The sequence below is a fragment of the Calypte anna genome, chromosome 3 (genome assembly GCF_003957555.1).
Source record: "Calypte anna isolate BGI_N300 chromosome 3, bCalAnn1_v1.p, whole genome shotgun sequence".
Lineage (NCBI taxonomy): Eukaryota > Metazoa > Chordata > Aves > Apodiformes > Trochilidae > Calypte > Calypte anna.
The window spans coordinates 67024634-67044108 of record NC_044246.1 but is presented as its reverse complement, the minus strand read 5'-3'; the positions used below and the strand labels follow the sequence as shown (position 1 = coordinate 67044108).

Sequence of the window (19475 nt, the reverse complement as noted above, 5' to 3'; positions counted from 1 at the left end):
CAACAAACTCGTGAAGCCTCTAAAGCTAAGGCAGAGATGCAGATGTCTGCAGGGAACAGGCATGACTTCCAGAGCAGCCAGCTGGTGAGCACCATTGCTTCAGAATCAGGTGTACAGAGCTGGTTGCTATTGTATCCTCTAGTGCTGCACAGATAAGCATTATCTTTAAGTGAAAAATAATTTTTAATGTCTGTGTTTGAGCTGATATCCCATCTGCTGATATCCCATTTGCTGCAACTAGGATGCAGCAAATCAGTGTGAGATGGTTACAAAAAGAAATGGAGTCAGCAACAGCTTCCAATACAGACTCTAAGATGCCTCTTTACACATCTCTAGTGTCAGGAGGAAGAGAAAGACATGGTAGCATGAAACACAAGAACTGGGGGCAGGGATAAGTAAGAAAATTGTTGGTATTTTCACAGATTCCAGCAGTTGTTTAGTTTTCTGCTTGGCTTTCTACATTCCAAGTGACTCCATAAAATAGGTGGATTCCAGCATTAAAAATGCTGTTCCCTGAAAAAAGTGTGTCACAAATGGAAAACATTATTGCAACATATCTGGCAGGCAGACAGGGAGATTGTGGCAATCAGCTCTCAGGGATCTCTGACCAACTCCATCTTTAGAAGGTTTCTCTCAGTATGAGCATTAATGTTTTCTGCTCCCCAGGGGAAGACTGCTCAGTCTGTAACATTGCAGAAATCTGGAAGGAAAGATGTTGACATGTTGAGAAAGGTCTCACATTTGAGAACATAAAGTAACAACCAGTTCATACGAATTAAAAGCCACGTGCTTCTGGGTGCCCCCTGACTCCAACCAGTTCTCAGCATCCTAAGAGAAAAGAAAGGGTAAGTGCTAAAGAAGCAGCAGGGCAGGTAGGGAACATGACATCTGCTAGAAGGAGATAAACCAAAACCCAGATAATGTCTACAGTACTGTAAAAGCAATAAAAATTATACTGTCCTGCTTGCATAATGGATTCTGCTGTTGAAAGGCACCCATCAGATGATCTACATAATTTTTTATTGGATCCAGGTCTTTTTTGGTGTTTCTCAGTAAGTACCTATATACCTGCTTTATGGCTGCTGTCTCCCTGACACATCTACGATACCATGAATCTGTCTTCACTCAGGAGGCTGCTGGTGCTGAAGCTCTCACTCATAAGAAATCTGCAGGAATTTTTTTCTCATCTGACTTTCTGTCTCCTGGCCTCCGGCTAAACCAGGCTGAACATATGGTGCAAGCAAGAAAGAAGGAAAGAAAGGAAATGTAAAGCAGAGAAAGATTTCCCATTTACATACAAAAAGGAACTGTTTAGGAAACCTAAACAACTAACAACCTAAACCTAGTGCTTTACCCTTCCAGCTACCCTTCAGATACTTTGGCTGCTACAGTGCAGGAGAATAAAAAAATGAATCTGTGGCTGAGACATAGAAGCAGACAAAGGCAGGCAGGAGCATTTGTTGCACTAACTCATGCTTCCAGCCTCATAAATATATCTGGCACCTGACAGACCCGTAGGAAGCAACTGGCTAGCTCTTCCTTTGAGAGAAATTGCTCTGCACCACTAAATGTGCCCCAGCCAGAAAAGTATCCTAACGAGCCTAGACAAGATTTCCAGATTTCCAATTGTTTCTGATTCTCAGGGCTGATTTCAGGACGCTCATTTTCATTACCTAGTTCTGGAGACTATTTCTGCCCATCGTCTGCAAAATGAGCCAGAGCCCCAAATCCCCAAGTAGTAAATGGTATGAATCATGCAACACTCTCGTAAATGTGAAGGATGTAGTAGGAACAACAACAAAGTTAGGACACTGTTTGGTCCACACCCTGGCTGGAAAAGGGGAGATATCCAACATTTCCCCATATGAGGCAAGGAACTGGTAGAAGTTTTAAAAATTACAGATGCCTTCATGTGGCACTAATAAAGACCAGGGGGAAGGGTTGGGCAGAGCAGTCCAGATCAAGGAGGGGAGGGTGAACATTATGCAAGTATCCAGGTTTGCAGTTCTGCAGTTCAGCTACAAGAGGAGACTGGCCTAACACTTTTGTCCTGAAGGTTTCAGCTCACAATGCTGAGATAGAAATGATCACAGCTGGACACAAAAGACAAAGGGAGCACAAGGGTTACAGTCATTAAAAAATCAGTTGTTTTGGAGAATTAGTGAAAGAATTCAGAGAATTTTGTATTTTTCTCTCTTTATTTTGAAGAGTTTTCTCTCTTAAAGACAGAAGTAGAAGTGCCTCTTAAATGGAAATTAGAGACCAAACAGATTGGCCAGACAACAGAATTTCAGTGATAGGGAGGTACTAAAAACAAAAACCCATGTTGAGCAAAAATAATTTAAATAAATAAATAAGGTGTTGCATAGTCTAGGCAGAAAAAAAGAGAGGATCAGCAAGGTTGTGTATGTGGAACAGACTGAATTACATACAGCTTCCCTCTTTAGGATAACATCTGCAGTCACAAAGAAAAAGGAAACATTGCCCTGCTTCCAACCAAGTGAGAATCAAAGGCTTTAAAATGTATGAAGCCTCAGCAGACACTTGTCTCCTTCAGCAACTGGCTTCATGCAGCCTTGCTGCTTTCCTTTCTTACTTGCCCTAGCACAGCAACAGAAGCTTACTCCCTCTTCACATTCTCATGACCCAGCTCATCAATACAACAGGAAAAAGAAGTGTGTTTCCCTTCCCTGGAGCCAGATATACATCAGGCATTTCTTGGAAGTTTTCACTTCCTAAATATCACTTACTATAATGGGGAAAGAAGAATAGATGTTATCAAAACCTTGTAACCAAGAGCTGGCTGCTCACAGTGACTCTAATGTAGCAGATGTTTTTTAAAACATGCACTGGACACTTTGGTGTTTAAGACAGTGATTTCTGTTTGTGTGACCTAAAAAGAAAACACCAAAACTGTCATTGTTGGAAAAGGGCAACATTTCCCACATACATTTGGTTCAGTCACACATACACCAGACATTTCATGTTCCTGGTAATACTGGTAATATTACTCTGCCATAAAGGCCAGTGAAAAATAAGGCATGTGATGTATGAGTGAAAGTGTTGGACCTGAAGAGTTTTCAAACAATTTCCATGGAGTATGCTCCAACAACCTAGCCAAGTTATTGGTCTTTAGCTCCGAAGAGTAAATTTAACTGCTCTCTAAAATCCATGCTGGAGCAGTGCAACCTGAAAGATCTGTTTGCTGTATGTTTCTGTTTCACATTATATGATTTAAGCAAATGACAGCTACAAAAATTATTAACCTCAATGGGACCTTGCCAATAAAAAAGAAGAAAGGAACAAAGAAACTAGGGTTCTGATACTTGGTAGAAGAGGTGGAGTGAAAGATTTCAGGGACAGAAGCACCAAAAGACTGGAAATAGTATGATGGCATGTTACTGAGTCAATCATTGAAACCAGTTCCGTAGTTAGTGGCCAGAAGAGGTAACTTGGCAACATTATTAGTCACAGACTAAAGAAGATATCTAAAACAGGTCAAATGAACTGTGCCCTAAGGGTATTTCTTTCTCCCTGAAGTTATAAAGTGAGTCTAACATGACCAGACTAGAGGTGCCAGTCAAGTTTAGAACAAAACTGTCTGACACATTCAGAAGTTAGATGCATCCCACCCAGAATTCCTGCTCCAGTTTGGCATTGTTTTATTGTTTAATTGTTTTCTTCTTGCTGTCATCAGAAACAAATTCACTGGCATGCAGCAAGAGTAGCAAACCACTGAGGGAAGTTCAGCTTTAGCAAGAGAGGTTATACCCATTGCTAAAGAGTGGAAGGGCACAGGGACATGAAAGAGAAACCATCATCTTGCCTGTGCAAGTAGTATTTTGCACAAAATCATATAAAACAGAACTGGAAAGGACCTTGGCAAGTCCTCTGGTCCACCCTTTGCTCTAAGGCAAGATTCATCAGACCTTCTAGATCTGAACCGTTCTTGTCAAATATGTCCAACTAGTATTTTAAAAGCCTGGAGGGACAGAGGTGCTGTTCACTTCTGCTGCATTTTTACCCTTACCAATAATTTTTTGCCCTATTTAGCCTAAATTTCTCTTACTGCAACTTATGTGCTGTTCTTAGAGGATGTGGTTAAGAGCTTATAAGCTTCTTTTCAGCAGGTTTCATGTAGCTGAATGCTGTTGTCACATCTTCCTCCAGTTTTCATGTCCTTATGCTAAATTTTTCAGCCTGTCCACATACATGATGCTTTCTAATCCTCATTTCAAAAGTATTAGTGGCAGTGCTGAAATTAATCTAGAATGGCAAGACTTTGCCTCTCTTAGATATCTCTGAATCATCCTATACATTTTAATTTATTTATTTATCCTGACAAATATCCTGTGAGTTACTTGGAAGTAAAATGAGCCCCATTTTACACAAGAGGACATAAGGCAGAGAGGATTTGTGGCTCTCCACTTTCTGTATGTAGCTCTACCACATCCTAACTGCACAGCAGGCCAAGATCCAAGCATATCCAAGCTCAAACTTTATGAGGCAGAAATCCAATTGCACAGGCCATAGAGGAGCTGTAGTGTACTTTGCCCAGATGTTCAGTCATGACAAGGCAGCACAGTGGTTTCTCTACAATATTGGTAAATAGACAGACAGACAAACAGAACCGCAGACTAGGGTCAGGATTTCCAAAGCCATTTGGGCATTATGCTGTTAAGAATTGTAAGGGCTAATTCCATTTAACTGAGGGTCAGATACTTAATATATTTAAATACCTGACGCAGACTTGTGACTAGCACTCAGATACCTGCTATCCTCATTTAGGCATCCTGATGATTTTAGGAATTCCAGTAGAATTGTCCTGTTCGTCACATCTGGTCTGACTGGGAGAGTCTGTAGCTCCTCTTATGCTCATTCTTGTCACAACATTAATACTTTACAGCTCCACTATCAATGCAGTATAGCATGATGCTACTCAAATAGATGATAGAAACATACCTTTCAGTGATTAATCTAGTGTTTGCATGACTGAAACTGAAGCACTCAGTGCTTTTAGACATGTCATTACTGGTAAAAAATCAAAGCTTCATTCCAGGCTCTGGCATTGCTCTCAGGGTTTGCAGCAACAGGTTGTGGATCCCTATTCATCACACAGTCAATAAATATGGCTAGGAAAAACAACAGGAGTGAAGGAAAATGTATATTTTCTAGTTTGGTATATATTCTACAAGTTTATTGATCTTGATACAACAGCAGGAAATCACACTGTAAACCACAAAGAGCATGTTTATGACTATCATCAGAAAACAGAGCTTTTACATTTTAAAACCAGGGAACTGAGCACTTAAAGTCCATTCATTGACTCAAAAACATCAGTAAACACACTATTGACACACATTTCACTGAAATGTAAACTTCAGGCAGCTGAGTGCCATCCTGATCTACCTCATGTAAAATATTTTTATCTTCATTTCAGTTGTCTGAATAGAATAAAACATGCTTAGCTTTCAGAACACAACAAACATTTGGTTTTCTTCATTGCATACTTTTTCTTTCTTATAGTGACTGACAAAGCAAAGCAAACTGTCCCAAAGGTTCATTTATTTTATTTATTTTTTCTTTTTTATTATGTTCCTTAATGTATTCAACTGGCTGCAAAAAAAGTTAGGATGATTGGCTTGAAAGGTCACGGTGTTTCACGGTCTTGATTTACATGGGAAACATTTATGTAAGTAGTCACACCATACTTAAAAGAGCAGATTGACAAATTGGCTTTTTGTTTCCCTCTTGGCTTGGGGAAACTTTTGAATGGGAGGTCCTGTTACTCCCGTAGAGTACGGTGACAGCACTGGAGATGGGTATTGCACATGAAGAGCTCACTCTGGATGCTTTAACTTCCACAGTCCCTTTCCCCAAGCCGTAATACCGCTGCCGTACATTCTAGGTGCAGAAAAATCAAATTGCCAACACTCCAGTGTTGGGGCCAGCACAGTCCCTGCAGAGAAACGAGTCCTCGGGCTAAAAGGCAGAATTAGGGTATTTCCGTCAACTATGAGCCGCGGAAGAGCGGGTGGAAGGGGGGCTAATCCGACTGCTTGCCGGAAATAAATACATAAATAAGCACACACAGACGTAAACGATGGCTCCGGGCCGGCCCGGGAGGCTGCGTAGCCCGTGTGCTGTGCTCCGAACCTCTGCGGCGGGGCCCTGAAGGCCGGGAGGGCTCCCGCGCCTCTCCGCACCGGGCCGGGCCGGGCTGGGCTGTGCGGTGCCCCCGGATGCAGGAGCGGGGCCGCGGCGCTGCCCGCCTGCGCCATAGCGTGAGGGGCCGGCGGTCTGGATGGGTGGGGGGAGAGAAGGAGGAGGAGGAGGACGGGAGGAGAGGTAAGGAAGGAGGGACGGAAGGCTGGAGGTGGAGCGGGAGGGTGGGAGTCACTTTCTTCCTGACTTAAAAACCGCCCCCCCCCCCCTCCGTCCCTCGGGGCTGCTGAGGAGAAACTTTCTGGTTGGGTCCACGCAGAGCCGAGCCACGCCAGGCAGGGGCCGCCGGCGGTGAGTGCCCGTACGGTGCGGGGCAGCGCTCCGCTCCTCTCTGTCCCATCCCATCCCGTCCCGTCCCGTCGCGTCGCGTCTCGTTCCGTCTCGCCTCGCCTCGCCTCGTCCCGTCCCGTCCCGTCCCGTCCCGTCCCGTCCCGTCCCGTCCCGTCCCGTCCGCTACGCTCCGCTCCGCTCCTCTGAGGGGCTGCTCCCGCCCCTCCTACCCGCGGCAGGCCCTGGGGCGGCTGGCGGCGGGGCGGGCCCCGGGAGCGCCCCTACCCCCGAGCGGGGATGGGGGCGCCGTTTGCGGGCGAGCTCGGGAAGGGAGAGATCGGACACAGAGCCCCTCGTCCTGTCCCATTCCCCCCCCGCCCCCGCCACATGCATCCCCATCCTCGGGGCGGGTTCGGGGCAGCCCGCGGCGTCAGCGGGCACCAGGTGGCGGCCGGAGCCCCGCAGGGCCGGGTAGCAGCGGCCCGGTCGAGCGGGGAGAGGGCGTCCCGCGGGGCGGGGGCTTTTCCGGGCCGTCTCCGGCGGGACGGCGGGGGTGAGGACACCCGGAGCCTCCCGGGGGTGCTGGGAATCTCTCAGGATGGACTCGGCTTGTGCGGGGGGTGGGTCGGTGTGTGTGGGGAGGCACAGCTCATTCTGTGTTAAGCTTTAACTCTGGGCGCCGTGCGTAACCGCTTGCTGCTCTTCTACCGTAGCACCGGTGCCTCCAGAGCCTCCGAGCCTTTTGCTAACGAGTTAAGCCTCCCCAAGATGCGCGTGTGAAAGGTAAGCGGCAGCATCCCTGCCTCCTTGCACCTGGGGAAGCTGAGAGACAGGAAAAGAGCGCGTTGCCCGATGTAACTTCCTGCCACTTTTTTGTTGTAAAAGTCGTGGGTGACCTGGGACCACAATCGTTCGATGAGGAAGCTCGGTCTCCTCATCCCCAGGGCGACAAGTTGCAGAGCGTTTAGCTAGTATTGCATGAGATCTGTGCGTCATCACTTGATGCATCGCATGCCAGTTCTTCAAATGCAGTTTGGTATGAATGAAAGTAGCCTTTCTCTGCTCCTCTGTCATTCCATCTCGAAACAGCAAGAAGCTGTGACATTTTCCTGAATTTTCAGCTGGAGTCAATATAAGACATTTCTCATCTAAACCGTGTTGCTGCTAGGAAGGGTTGGACCAGATGATCCTTAAGTTCCCTTCCAACTTGGCATTCCATGATTCTATGAAATGGATACAATTGTGAATGAAATACAGGAAATATTGCTCAACTTACTTGGAGATTTTTGGTCACACTAAAAAGATCAATTGCAATTTAAATAACACTAAAGTTTTAATATAGTATAAACAAAGACAAAGAAAATCTCGGGTAAATATTGCCACATTATGTTTATCATGCCAACAATTATTATAACTCATTGCAGTATTTCAGAAAAGAAACAATGCAGCTGAAGGGCAGCAGTGGGAATCAATAATTCAGATGCTGTTTATTACTCTGAAAGACTCTTGCTGGCTAGCCTCAGGCAAGTCACTCCACCTCTCCATGGCTCTGTTTCCTTCCTCATAAAACAGATAAATGTGCTTGCTTGCTTCACAGGAGTGTTGAGAAGTTTAATTAATTAATTTGTTTCATAACTACTTGGAGATCCTTGGGTGCTTTTTTCTACTGAAGCACTAAATATTATTTCAACTATGAATTCTTATACTGTATGACATTGCTTATATGTGTTTTTCAGTGACTTAAATTATCTTAAGTTTTCAGTGGAAGTCAACAAAGTAGAAGTTCTGGACTGGGATTTTCTTCATCATCTGTAAACTTCTCTAGGATTTGAAACCAAAATACACTGTATTTTACTAGGGCAGAACTACTTGTGGTTTAACAAAATGTCATTTTCTTTTCTTCTTATTAAACAAAAAAGATCTTTTGTTGTTTTGTTGAAGTATTAGGATACTTTGTGTAATTTTGAATTGCCATTGGAAAAATTGTGTGCTGTTATTTAATACAAGAGCAAGATATGAGAATAGTTTATAAGCATGTCTGTATCCTCTACTGTGGAGGCAGACCTCAAAAGGCACTTGGTGCTGGTTTTCCACTGCATATTCATATACAATCTCTTTTAAAAAAAAATGTTCTTAATTCTTAGAGATTACATATTGCAAAGGAAGAAATATATGAACTGAAAAAATTTATTACCTGTGGTAGAACAGATGTATTTTGGTTGCCTAGGCAAGCTCAATTTTTAATACAATATATATTAGTTATTCCAACTAGATATTCTGTAAATAAATATCTGGGTATATTTATTATTTCCTCTGGAGAAGAAAATATATATAATTATCTGCATAATTGTTAAGATGTATTAAGATGTATTTTCTATAGGTTGCATCCAGTTACAAGTAAAAAGGAGCAGCTGAAAGCTACTTCTAGTGTGACATCTTGGTTTTGGTACTTGCTTATCAGATCTGAATGTACCATTTCTTTTCCTGAAGTACAATAACAGCAAGCACATAAGCTTTTTCAAAACTGAGTTAAAATAAAGCCTACATCAGTGGTGATAGAAAGTCATTCCCATCACCAAACAGCTCTTGGGATGTGAATCATGAATGCAGTGAGTTTATACCCTGGTGCAGAAATGGTGGCATCCATCAGTCCCCAGCAGTCTGAGCAGTGAAAGCTAGAGTTAAATGAGTCTGTAAAACTGAAGTGTTCCTTCTCTCAGAAGCGATTGTATTTAGCTAAAACTGAGTTAGATTCTTAGGCTTGAGTGTGGAAACTTGCACATCTGGTACCCACAACATACTCTAGAAAAAAAGCAGAAAAAAGCTTAGTAACTACTGCTATTGTTCCTGGATATTTTGAAAGAAATAAAGACCATTTCCCCCATGTTTTTCTGAAGGGATTAAAAAGATAAAGAAAGAAACAACCTTCTGTAACCATTGTCTCCTAGTTTAGACTTGGTAATTCAAGTGTCTGGTGAGCAAAAGTAACTATTACTTTTGCTTAGCAAGTTGTATTTAATTGGTAAATATGGTATCTCAGCAGCAACTTTGTCTTGGTTGTTTATGCCTTCTTTACTGTTTTCATTCAGCTGAAGTAAATCGAAGAGCTTAGTTACAGTATTGTAGTCCTCTAGAAAACTATTAAACCACAGTGACAAATTTTGTCCAAGACTGTAGGCACATGCTTATAGACTGTAAGAGGGCAGAAAGCCCTTCCTTTCAGCTACTTCCTTTAAAATGGGTGAACCCTGTGCAGATGTCTCTTAGCCCAGCTAAGCTTCCTTGCTGCATCTGTCCTTCTGTTTTTCCACTTGCTTGGGCTCCCAGCCTATACAGCAGGAGCCAGCACCAGTGTTGTTCAGAGCATGCACTGGGTTGTAGGGACCTTGCTAAGTTGACTTAAGCAGGTGTTGGATCTCAGTATTAAAATGTAATTTTAACGTAAGAGTTCTTTCACCACAACTGCCCTGTTTTATGTTTTGTCGTGTTTTTGTTTTTTGTTTTTTTTTTTTAAATTTTTATCAGAAATATTTAAAATGTTGAATATTTGATATCAGCCTGGTATACCTTCTTAAGTCAGATGGCTGCCTAGAGGTTTCAAAGTATTTCCAGACGTTGTTGGAAAACATTTTTGTGGATGACATGTCATTTTAAAGCCTTTTAATAAGACCCTTGTTAACATGCATCACATGTCAGGTTTCAGTTCTGCTATGAGAACTGTGCCTGTGCAACTCAAGGTCAAAAATGAGATTGTACAACTTTAATAATTAACCTGTAATTTTATCATTATGTTGATGCCTACACACACAAATTGGTCATGCCAGTTGTGAACAGCTAAATTATGCAGGACTAATGTAGCCTTCTGAGTGCATCTGTATTTAAGGTTTTTGTCCATGCAAATTTTTATTGTCACTTTTTACCAAGGATACCCTGGGCAGCAGTGAAAACAGTAGTAGTAACCCCCAAAGAACTACAGCACAATACATTTTATTATATCTTCAATTTTGTACCTTGAAAAAAACCAGCTACATCCAGGTACATATTGTATCTCTGGATGGATGGGAAGGTAAACCATATGTTACACACAAATATACATATATATAAACCATAGATAATAAGATAACAGATGGAAGCAGCATAGGTAACAACAGAATTATACCAATAATAATGAACAGCATATCTATCTGCAGTGAAGTGTGACTACTGAGTAGAGTGGTGCAATTTAGGTCTACAAACACAGGCATTTATCCTGCAGCAAATAAAAGAGTAGTTCTTCTATGTGAATACACATTTGAGGTCTGCATACACGCATCTTTAGATGATACATGGATAACATAAAAGCAAATGTTGGTTACATTTGCTTGGATTGAATTCTTTTTAGGTTTATAAATTGACTTTCTTGGCGCTCCTGCATGCTGCCACAATACTTGAATAAAAATAAAACTTTAATATAGTTTTGTATGTAGGCCCAAGTTATAAAGAGGATATAGAAACATAACTAAAATGAGTTTTGATCCCATAGCAACTGAAGGATGTGATGTGCTTTAGAATTCCTGCTTTTTAATATGATGTCCTGTGGAAATGCTTTACAAATGAAACTATTTGGTATGAAGTCTGTAGATAAATGCAGATATATAGGGAGTGAGAACTGGTTTTGTAAAACTCCAGCTGGAGTATTTAATGTCTTTCCAACATCTTGGATGCAACTGAATGAGGGACAATTAGAACAACAAGCAGGAAAGAGTAAAACTGTTAATTATGCATAGTAGAGATGAAAGAGAAGCCAGGAATTAAAGCATTTACATTTGTCATTTATGTGGTACAACACATTTGCCATTTACAAGGGGAATATTTATAAGTATTTGGAAGAGTAAAGGTCAAGGCTAATGCAGAAGTATTAGTTGAAAAAGAGAGTAGAAATGAAATTCAGAAATTGAAACACTAGTTCAGTATCAGAAGTTTGGTGTAGTTGGCCTCCTTAAAGGTGAGGGAAGCTCCATGGCATGTAACAGCCAGAGTGGGCTGAGTAAGGCACAAGGAGGAATTCTGTTTTGACAGCAGTAACATCGGCTTTCCCCCTTCGCATGGATCATTAATTTTTTTTTTCCTGTCATTTATTTGCACCTCCTGGGCATTGCAGTCACCCTCTGAAGGTTTTCCAGCTCTTCCTCTTCACCGCAGTTGTGCCGCTCAGTTTGTGCAGAGCCCGGCGACCTCAGATAATCTCTGCCTTTGCTCACTTCCTCTTGCCAAGCACAGTCACGCTTCTGGGCTGAGGGCTGCTGCAGGCAGAGGAAGCCCCAGTCCTGGTTTCTGATACCCCACACCGAAGGGTTCACAGCCTTAAGAGACCCCCTGCGTGGGTCTACGTGCATGGGCGAGTTCCTTCTTAGCAGCTGCTGCACGAGTATCGTTTCACCACCAGAATTGTTACAGGTGCTTCTGCTCCCTGGTTCTGCAGTGTCTGTGACTAGTCATGGTCCTGGGCCCCAAAAGTGCCCTACCCACAGGGAGAATAGGATAGATGGATGAGGGGTGTGATTGACTTCTGGGACGTTAATGGAATGGACAGATGTAGCTGATGTATCCGTCTGGCCTGGTATGTAAATTCTCAACCTGTTTTCCATTACTGTTAGCGTCTGTGAAAACATTTCTGCAAAAAATAACTATTCTTTTAAAAATATCAAAATGTCCTTTTAAAATTACTTCAGCTCAGGATAAAATGCTGGTGAGAAAGGAAATCTTTCTGTGGTAGCTTATAGTTTTACGCCTTTGATGGTAAAAATGATTGAGCTTTCCTTCACTGAATGTGGATGGCTCAACAAGCATGTCTGTACTGGTTGGGAATGAACCCCTTCAGGATCAAAATTACTTTCTTACTCACTCTATAGAGTGAAGTAGAGAATAAAAGATCTCAGTAAATGTTAGGAATAGTAATGTTAGTGCAATCAAAAAAATTATTGAGCATACATTTATACAGTAGGATAAATTATAAAATAGAAAAAAATTCCAGATTCCCAGATTATGGTTTGGGCATGCAGACAATTTAAATCTTGGCTTTGCTTGCAGCAGAGGAAAGGTTATGCATTCAGCGTGTCTCTGGCTCTGTATGACATGTTAATTTATATATACAGTGGTAGAATAGTCAAATGAACTTTTAAATGAAAGATTTGAACAGATAAAGCTTCCATTGCAGATACCTTATACATCCTAATGTGTAGTTATAAAAATACTTTTCAGTTGCAGCCCTACCTATCTGTAGCATGGTGGATAATTAATGCAACCCTCAGTTCTCCCAGAATGATGGTCTCATATGGCTGTCTATGGCTCTAAATAGATCCATTAAGTTTTGTTCATAGATCAAAGGACAGACACAAGTTTAAATCTTGACTCTTGACATGATGTCATACACTGATAATTCCTATAGGAACTGGTTCTTTCTGGTTGCCTTTATGATTTTCATAGCACAGCTGTTACTCAGGCAAGTTGATTCAAAGCTTCTTTCAAGGTATTTGGGATCACTTCACAACAAGTACAGTACTAACACCTGGGTACCTGAGCTGTACTTTATTTTACTGTAAATTTAATTCTGAATTATATTTGGGATTTCAGTATTTAAAAGCTTTGAAATATTTTTGACATTATATAATTGCAATGTAGCAATAGTTCTCATTGAAAAAATCAGAGGAAGAAATGCAGTAATGTCCCCTGGTGGTTAAGGTCATAATAGGTATTTTTCAAGTTGCAGGCAGTGATTTTTACATGTTTCCAGAATTTTTATTGGAGAGACAGATGGTCACTGTTTTTCTTATCTGACTGACAAAAAGGGCAGTGGAGGAAGGACTCCCAGCTGCTGTTATCTTGGGACATGAGAATTTCCTGCACGTTGTCCAGTCCTGCTGCTTTGAGGGGGACTCAGCGGTACTACATGTTGATGTGGTAACTGTACAGCTTTGTCAGTAGATTTATTGTGATTGTTATAGTACAAAGATAAGTTCATGCTTTTCTTGCTGCCTAACTTTGCTGCATCAGATACGTTTCTGTAAATCAGTAGGAACTGACTCATACAGGCAAAACATATGGGAATTAGTCTCCATTGACCTTTTCACCTCTCTGTTTTTTGTGGACTTACCCTGCATTATTCAGTCCCTAAATGTCATTGGATTTGGTCAGAGGACTCAGTTGCTCTCCCATTTTTAAATACATTTGCAAAATATTTAGATCAGTGGTAAAACTGACATTGTTGGGCAAATAACTCTCCAGCTGTAAGCATCATGATTTTAAAACAACTCTTCCAAACTGATTAGTTCAGTTTAGAACTGCTGCTTTATCAGCAACAAAGTAATTTGCAATGTGTGTTGGAAGCTTTGCTAATAATTTGAGGTATTTGGACAGAGTGCCAAGGAAGAGTACCTACAGAACATGGCTTTTCTCCACTGTTAGATGATACCAGTATGGCAGCAGTTGGTGGTGGTGGTTGACCATTTCTTGTTCCAATATCTGTGACTGTCTTACCTGTTTTAGGATTGGGCACTAAACTTGGTTATTTTATTTTAGTGCAGGTACTTTTGAATGGCTCAACACAGTGATCGTATAATGCAATTTGCGATGGCACCAGAGTGACACTGTTGTTCAACATGAAATTGACAGAATTACCAAAAAATTGAGTAGGAAAAGCTTGCTTTCTCTATGAAAAAAATTATCAAGAAGCAGAGCAAAAAAATTATAAAAGTTAAGTCTTTGCTGATTCACAGGTCATTGTCTAAGGTAAAAGTTTGCAGGGTGAACCAGGAGATTTTGCTTTTTGTCAATATGGTGGGATAGATTTTCCATTAAATATTTGAACAAAATTCTTGCCCAAACCTTTGTGAAGATAACTGAGGTATCGACACCAAGAACCGCAGCCTTCGTGGAACGTAGGAGTTGCCCAAAAGAAGATGGAATTGTTTTAAAATCTGTGGAGACTGTAACAGACTTTTGAGACAACATTGCGTGTTAGCGTTTACTTCCATAAGCAAGCATCCTTCACTCTCCTTTTGACTTTTAATACTTTATCATGTCCTGGTTTCCAAACTGAATAATAGCTCCCTGATTTTCATAAAAGTTTGAGTTACTTGGCAAAGTTTTTCTTGGAAAATGTGGATGGTTATAATGCAATGTAATATGAGAGTAAGAAAATTTTTTAACTTTAAAAACTGGTATTGTGAGTGCAATTTAAGTGATCAGAAAGCCCAAGCTCCTGTTCTTTTGAGTCCTTTGTATAAAACAAACTTGTAGCAGTTTCATTTAGAACTAGGAAGTCAGAGCTTATGCAGCCAATTATCTACACATGTCTGGTTCCAGCTAAGCTGTACAGATAATCGAGGTTTGTATGTGTGTTTTCAAACAGTGCTATGTGCTTCTTTAGCTTTCAGTATGCAAGTAAGTTAACTAAGGAAACATCAGGCTATAGTTAACACAGTTGAATAGGCATTTGGCTTCAGTGTTGGGGTTTTTTGGTTTTGTTTTTTTTGTTTTGTTTATATATATATATATATATATATATATATATACAGAGGTACATATATAACATTGTAATGAATTTTAAATAGCCCATAAATATTAAATATTGTGGTCACATTTTTCTACTGAAGGTGCTTTGGTTCTTTTGCAAGTGGTTTTATCTTATTAACCAGTTTAGAAACAAAACAGCTGCTGGTCTGAGGGATGGTGATCATGCCCATTAGCCCTATGGAGCCACCTGGACCAGTAAGTGAAGTGTGTGGTCAGGTCTAGTCCTAGTCAGCAAAGTGTCTGATAGTGTGCATGGTTGAAGGCAGTTCTGCCATCTGAAGTCCCTGCAGGGCTGGTTTGTATCCAGAACCATCCTGTTTGTATTTCCTTACTATCTAGGTGATAAATCCATGCGTTTATTCTATTTGAAGCTTTGTGATTGTTTTCATTATTACTTTTTTTGGTCCTGCTTTTAAACGGCATCATGGATGAGCAAATGTGGAACATTTTGTCTCTCTCATCACTCTATGTAGCACAGTTTGAGCCATAGCCATAGCCATAACATCCTGGGGCCTCACACTGGTGATTCTCACCATCTGGTTGTGGCTGGTGCCTCCATGAGGTTTGCATGGAAAGGAAGGTGAACTCCTCTCTTGCTGCCTCCTCCCATCCATCAGTCACAGCAGGCTGAGCTCTGCAAGGTTGTGGGACAGTCTGCATTGCCTTCCTATCATAGGAAGGGTGTCAGTGTGGTTTAGTCAAGGATAAATAAAGGATAACTTTGTAGGTCTGCTTTTGTCACTCCCTATTCACTGTCTTCCAGATCTGGGCTCTGAGTATGCTGACTGTGAATATAATATAGATTGGTTTTCCAGTTATGCAGTCATTAGTCTGAACAGTGTGGTATAGTGCCTGCTTCTCATGTACAAAGTTAAAACAGTGTTTACCCTCTCTATTAATGCACATGCAGATGAGGGGAGACAATGAAGGGGGTTATTGAATTCTTACAATACCAACTATGAATTTTAGAGAGCAATGGATGTTGTTTGTGATGGTGACATGCTGGGAAATGTGTGTCCAGATTTACAAAGGAGGAGCTCTGCCAAACCTTACAGTATGTTCCCTAATCTCTGGTCAGAAAGAAAGACACTAATTCAGGGAACTCTTAAAATGATCCCTAAATTTATATACATGCCTTATTCTTACAGTAATTTTTAAAAATTTTCAGATTCTTTTCTTTTTTTAGATTCTTTTCTCTGCCCCCATCTCAAAAGGGTCATAGAGGCTTTTTAAAAATACCAACTGTGGAGTCCTTTTTTTTAATTATGAAAAAACAGTTCTGTCCAACAGTTTAAAAATTATATAGTGTTTCAAGTATAATGGTCTTACCTCCTTCCTTTAAAAATATACTGCTGTATGGTTTGTATGGTTTCCTTATGTATAGATGAGAATATGAGCAGACTTAAGTATGCTTGGGTAAACTACAGTGCATGTTTCTTTAAAGGTGTGTATGTAGTGGGAGACTTAGTAGATATTGTAAAAATATTACCAAATAAACCACCCTAAGATCTGCGTAACGTGTCCTATAATGACTGGTTTACATCCAAAAAAGGGCAAAGCATACTTGCAAAGTACATTAAAATACTACCGAAACACCATCTTCTTTTACACTCTGCTAAAGCAATTATTCTATGTGCTTTAATATATATAAACTTAGACAGTTCCAAAGTGCAGGGTTTTTTTACCCTAGGCAGGAATGAACAAAGAAAGATGTTTACTTCTTGGCCAAAGATGCTTACTCCCAAATTAATTTAAAAAGCTGAACACAAGCACCTAGAGGGTCCAGTAACCCAATCTACAGCACCCAATCTGTCAAGGCTGTCTCACTGTCTATGCGTGTATCAATGCCATTGTTAAATCAGGGTGTAGGTCTCTTAAATAAATGTTTCAGCTGCCTGAGTTTCAGTTTAGAAAATATTAATACCTATAGTTAGGGAGCTGTGGGAGGAAATAAAAGGTGGCTTTGTATTTCAGCTTCTTATGTGTTTTATGACTGAAGCCTATGGAAGAGGTTTTCCATGGAAAAAAATTCGTATTTGATTTTAGGTTTTCTTTCCTTCTGTCTTTCTCCTTTTAATAATTGAATACTACTGTTCATTATTTACATAAAACTGTCCCTCTTGGGTCTGCTTTCTGTAACCTTTCCCCTCACAAGAATTCTAGGAATTTGCTGGCTTTCCTCAGGGGGATCCTGGCCGTGTTTTATCTGAGACTTCAGGCTAAAGCGTTGGTAATTTTTACGATGTAACTTACTATGTTTAAATACTTGCATTTAACCTCTGGACAGATTGGCTATTTGAGCACATTTTCTGAAGTCATGTATGTAGGAAAATATGTGCTTTATTTCATCGTTCAGCCTTCTTGGTAGCTGGCAGTACATTTCCACATGCAAAATGGAGAGGCCCTTAAAAAAAAAAAAGCAAAAACTCAAAAGGCAGGATATTTCAGCTGTTCTTCAAAGAGTCTGCCACTTTCTCGTTTTTCTTTCCGACTTGTTAATTTTTTATTGTATTGGTTTTTTTCTCTTGAAAACGAGGACGTGTCAGCACCGGAGGCCTCGAGCAGCGCAGTATAAAATGACCCCGGCACAAACCTCCAGCATTCCTCACCCTTCCTTTTCCAGCTGCTAACATCAGCCAAGGCAGCACGCAGGCCTGGCTGCTGCCAGCACAAGCTCCTTGACTCTCCCCTTTCCTCCTCCCTCCCTTCCTTCTCCTCTTGCCAGTACTGTCAGCTCCGTGTGAAGCCTCCTTGCAATTATTTGAGATCTCGAGTACAAGAGCTGTCAGTGTGCTATGCCTTGGATCAGCTGCTGGAGGCAAAGATGTGGGAGAGAGGGGCCTTCTTCAAAGTGTACAGTTTTTTCCTTAGGATGAATTGCTCAGTGTGCATTTTATCTGAAGTATTCGTACAGAAAATATTTGAAAGCCACCTGGATGATACGTGGTTTTCTTTAAATCTAGGTGGACTCGTGTTTCCTAGGGAGCATCCTGAATTACAGTGTCTCACAGATTCATTTTCTAACTCGCTCTTTTGCATCCATCTGCCGTAGGATATTTCAAAGATGGTTTGGCTGCCACTGAGACTTGGAGATCTGATGCCACGATGAGGACTCACACACGGGGTGCCCCAAGTGTGTTTTTCATACACGCGGTTTGCTTCGCCTTCGCCTGCGGCGCCGGGGAGGACCCGAACATGATGGTTCCCTTTGTCAATGCCAACTACGACAGCTACCCCATGATCTACTTCTCCAAAGGAGACGTGGAGGCCCTACGTCTCCAGGCTGCCACCACGCACCGACACATTGCAGCTCGTCTGATGGAGGCAGTGCAAACAATGCTGTCGAATCCCCTGGAGTACCTTCCTCCCTGGGACCCGAAGGAGTTCGGCGCTCGGTGGAATGAAATTTATGGCAACAACCTTGGGGCCCTGGCAATGTTCTGTGTGCTCTACCCTGAGAACATCGAGGCCATCAACATGGCGAAGGATTACATGGAGAGGATGGCAGCTCAGCCTAGTTGGTAGATTTTTGTCTTTTTTTTTTTTTTAAGTTGTTCCTACTGCATAAATTGCTTTCAGTTGGAGGAGTGAGTACATGAGTGAATTTCTTGAGTTATTTCAGTTGTTTTAATGTTCACTTTAATAGTGACTCGCTTGCTTAATGCTTTTATGCTCCTCTGGACCAGCAGTACTACACAGCTTTTCACCTTTACTAGACTTACCCTGTTGCAAATTAATGCTGAAAGAAGGAGTGTGGCCCTTTGTTCACCAACCTAACCCCTGTGAAGAAAAAAAAAAAAAAAATCCAAACCTGTCTCCAGTCAGAAGCCAGGGTTTTATATCTGATTTGTGGTGAGGAGTGCTAAAGGTGTTATTTTTTAATATCCTTTTTCTCTTTTCCTGATTTATACAATTTCTTTTGGCTAATTCTTCCTTAGGAATAATTCAGGAAATGGAGACCTATGAGAAAGCTATAATTTAGTGTAGGTAAAAGGGACTCTGAGCTTCTGGAGCCAAGTGACTTCTGAATGGTTTAACATCTGAGCTTCAGTTCAGACTTCCAGCTCTGCTTTGCTGTGTGGTTCTTGGACCTCTCCTTAAGACATACTATAGTGTGATAAAAGCAGTTGTCCATCTGATTACTGTAACTGGGTATCTGTTTGATGACCCATACTGAATTAACTTCACCTCCATATAAGGTGTCACACAGAAGTTACTTAGCCCCCACAGTGTCACAGTGTTCTGTGGGGACAGAAGTTAGTCTTCTCACTGTGTGGGTGATTCTAGAAATTTGGACCCTGAAGTCTTTTTCAGTAGCCTCCAGCAGCAGTTGCCCTGCTCAGTTCACCTTGCTGACTGTGCCCCAGGGATTGCTGCCACAATGGGGAAGTCTGAGGATGGACAGTGGTCTTTTACAGGACAGTAGC

General features: G+C 41.4%; 1 protein-coding gene across 6 annotated transcripts in view; it reads left to right on the top strand.

Annotated features, from left to right (window-relative positions):
• The first annotated feature begins 6219 nt into the window (after positions 1 to 6219).
• DSE (dermatan sulfate epimerase) overlaps positions 6220 to 19475 on the top strand; it is a 33829-nt gene continuing 20573 nt past the window's right edge. For 2 of the 6 annotated variants that reach the window (XM_030448515.1, XM_030448521.1), the window contains exons 1-2: positions 6220 to 6348; positions 18101 to 18569. In XM_030448515.1, coding sequence (XP_030304375.1) covers positions 6243 to 6348; positions 18101 to 18569 — 575 coding nt within the window. In that variant the 5' untranslated portion in view covers positions 6220 to 6242. Of the gene's footprint in view, positions 6349 to 6424; positions 6517 to 6865; positions 6940 to 7208; positions 7279 to 18100; positions 18570 to 19475 lie in introns of those variants that run through there. The other 4 variants (XM_030448516.1, XM_030448517.1, XM_030448519.1 and 1 more) reach the window with 4 other exon arrangements.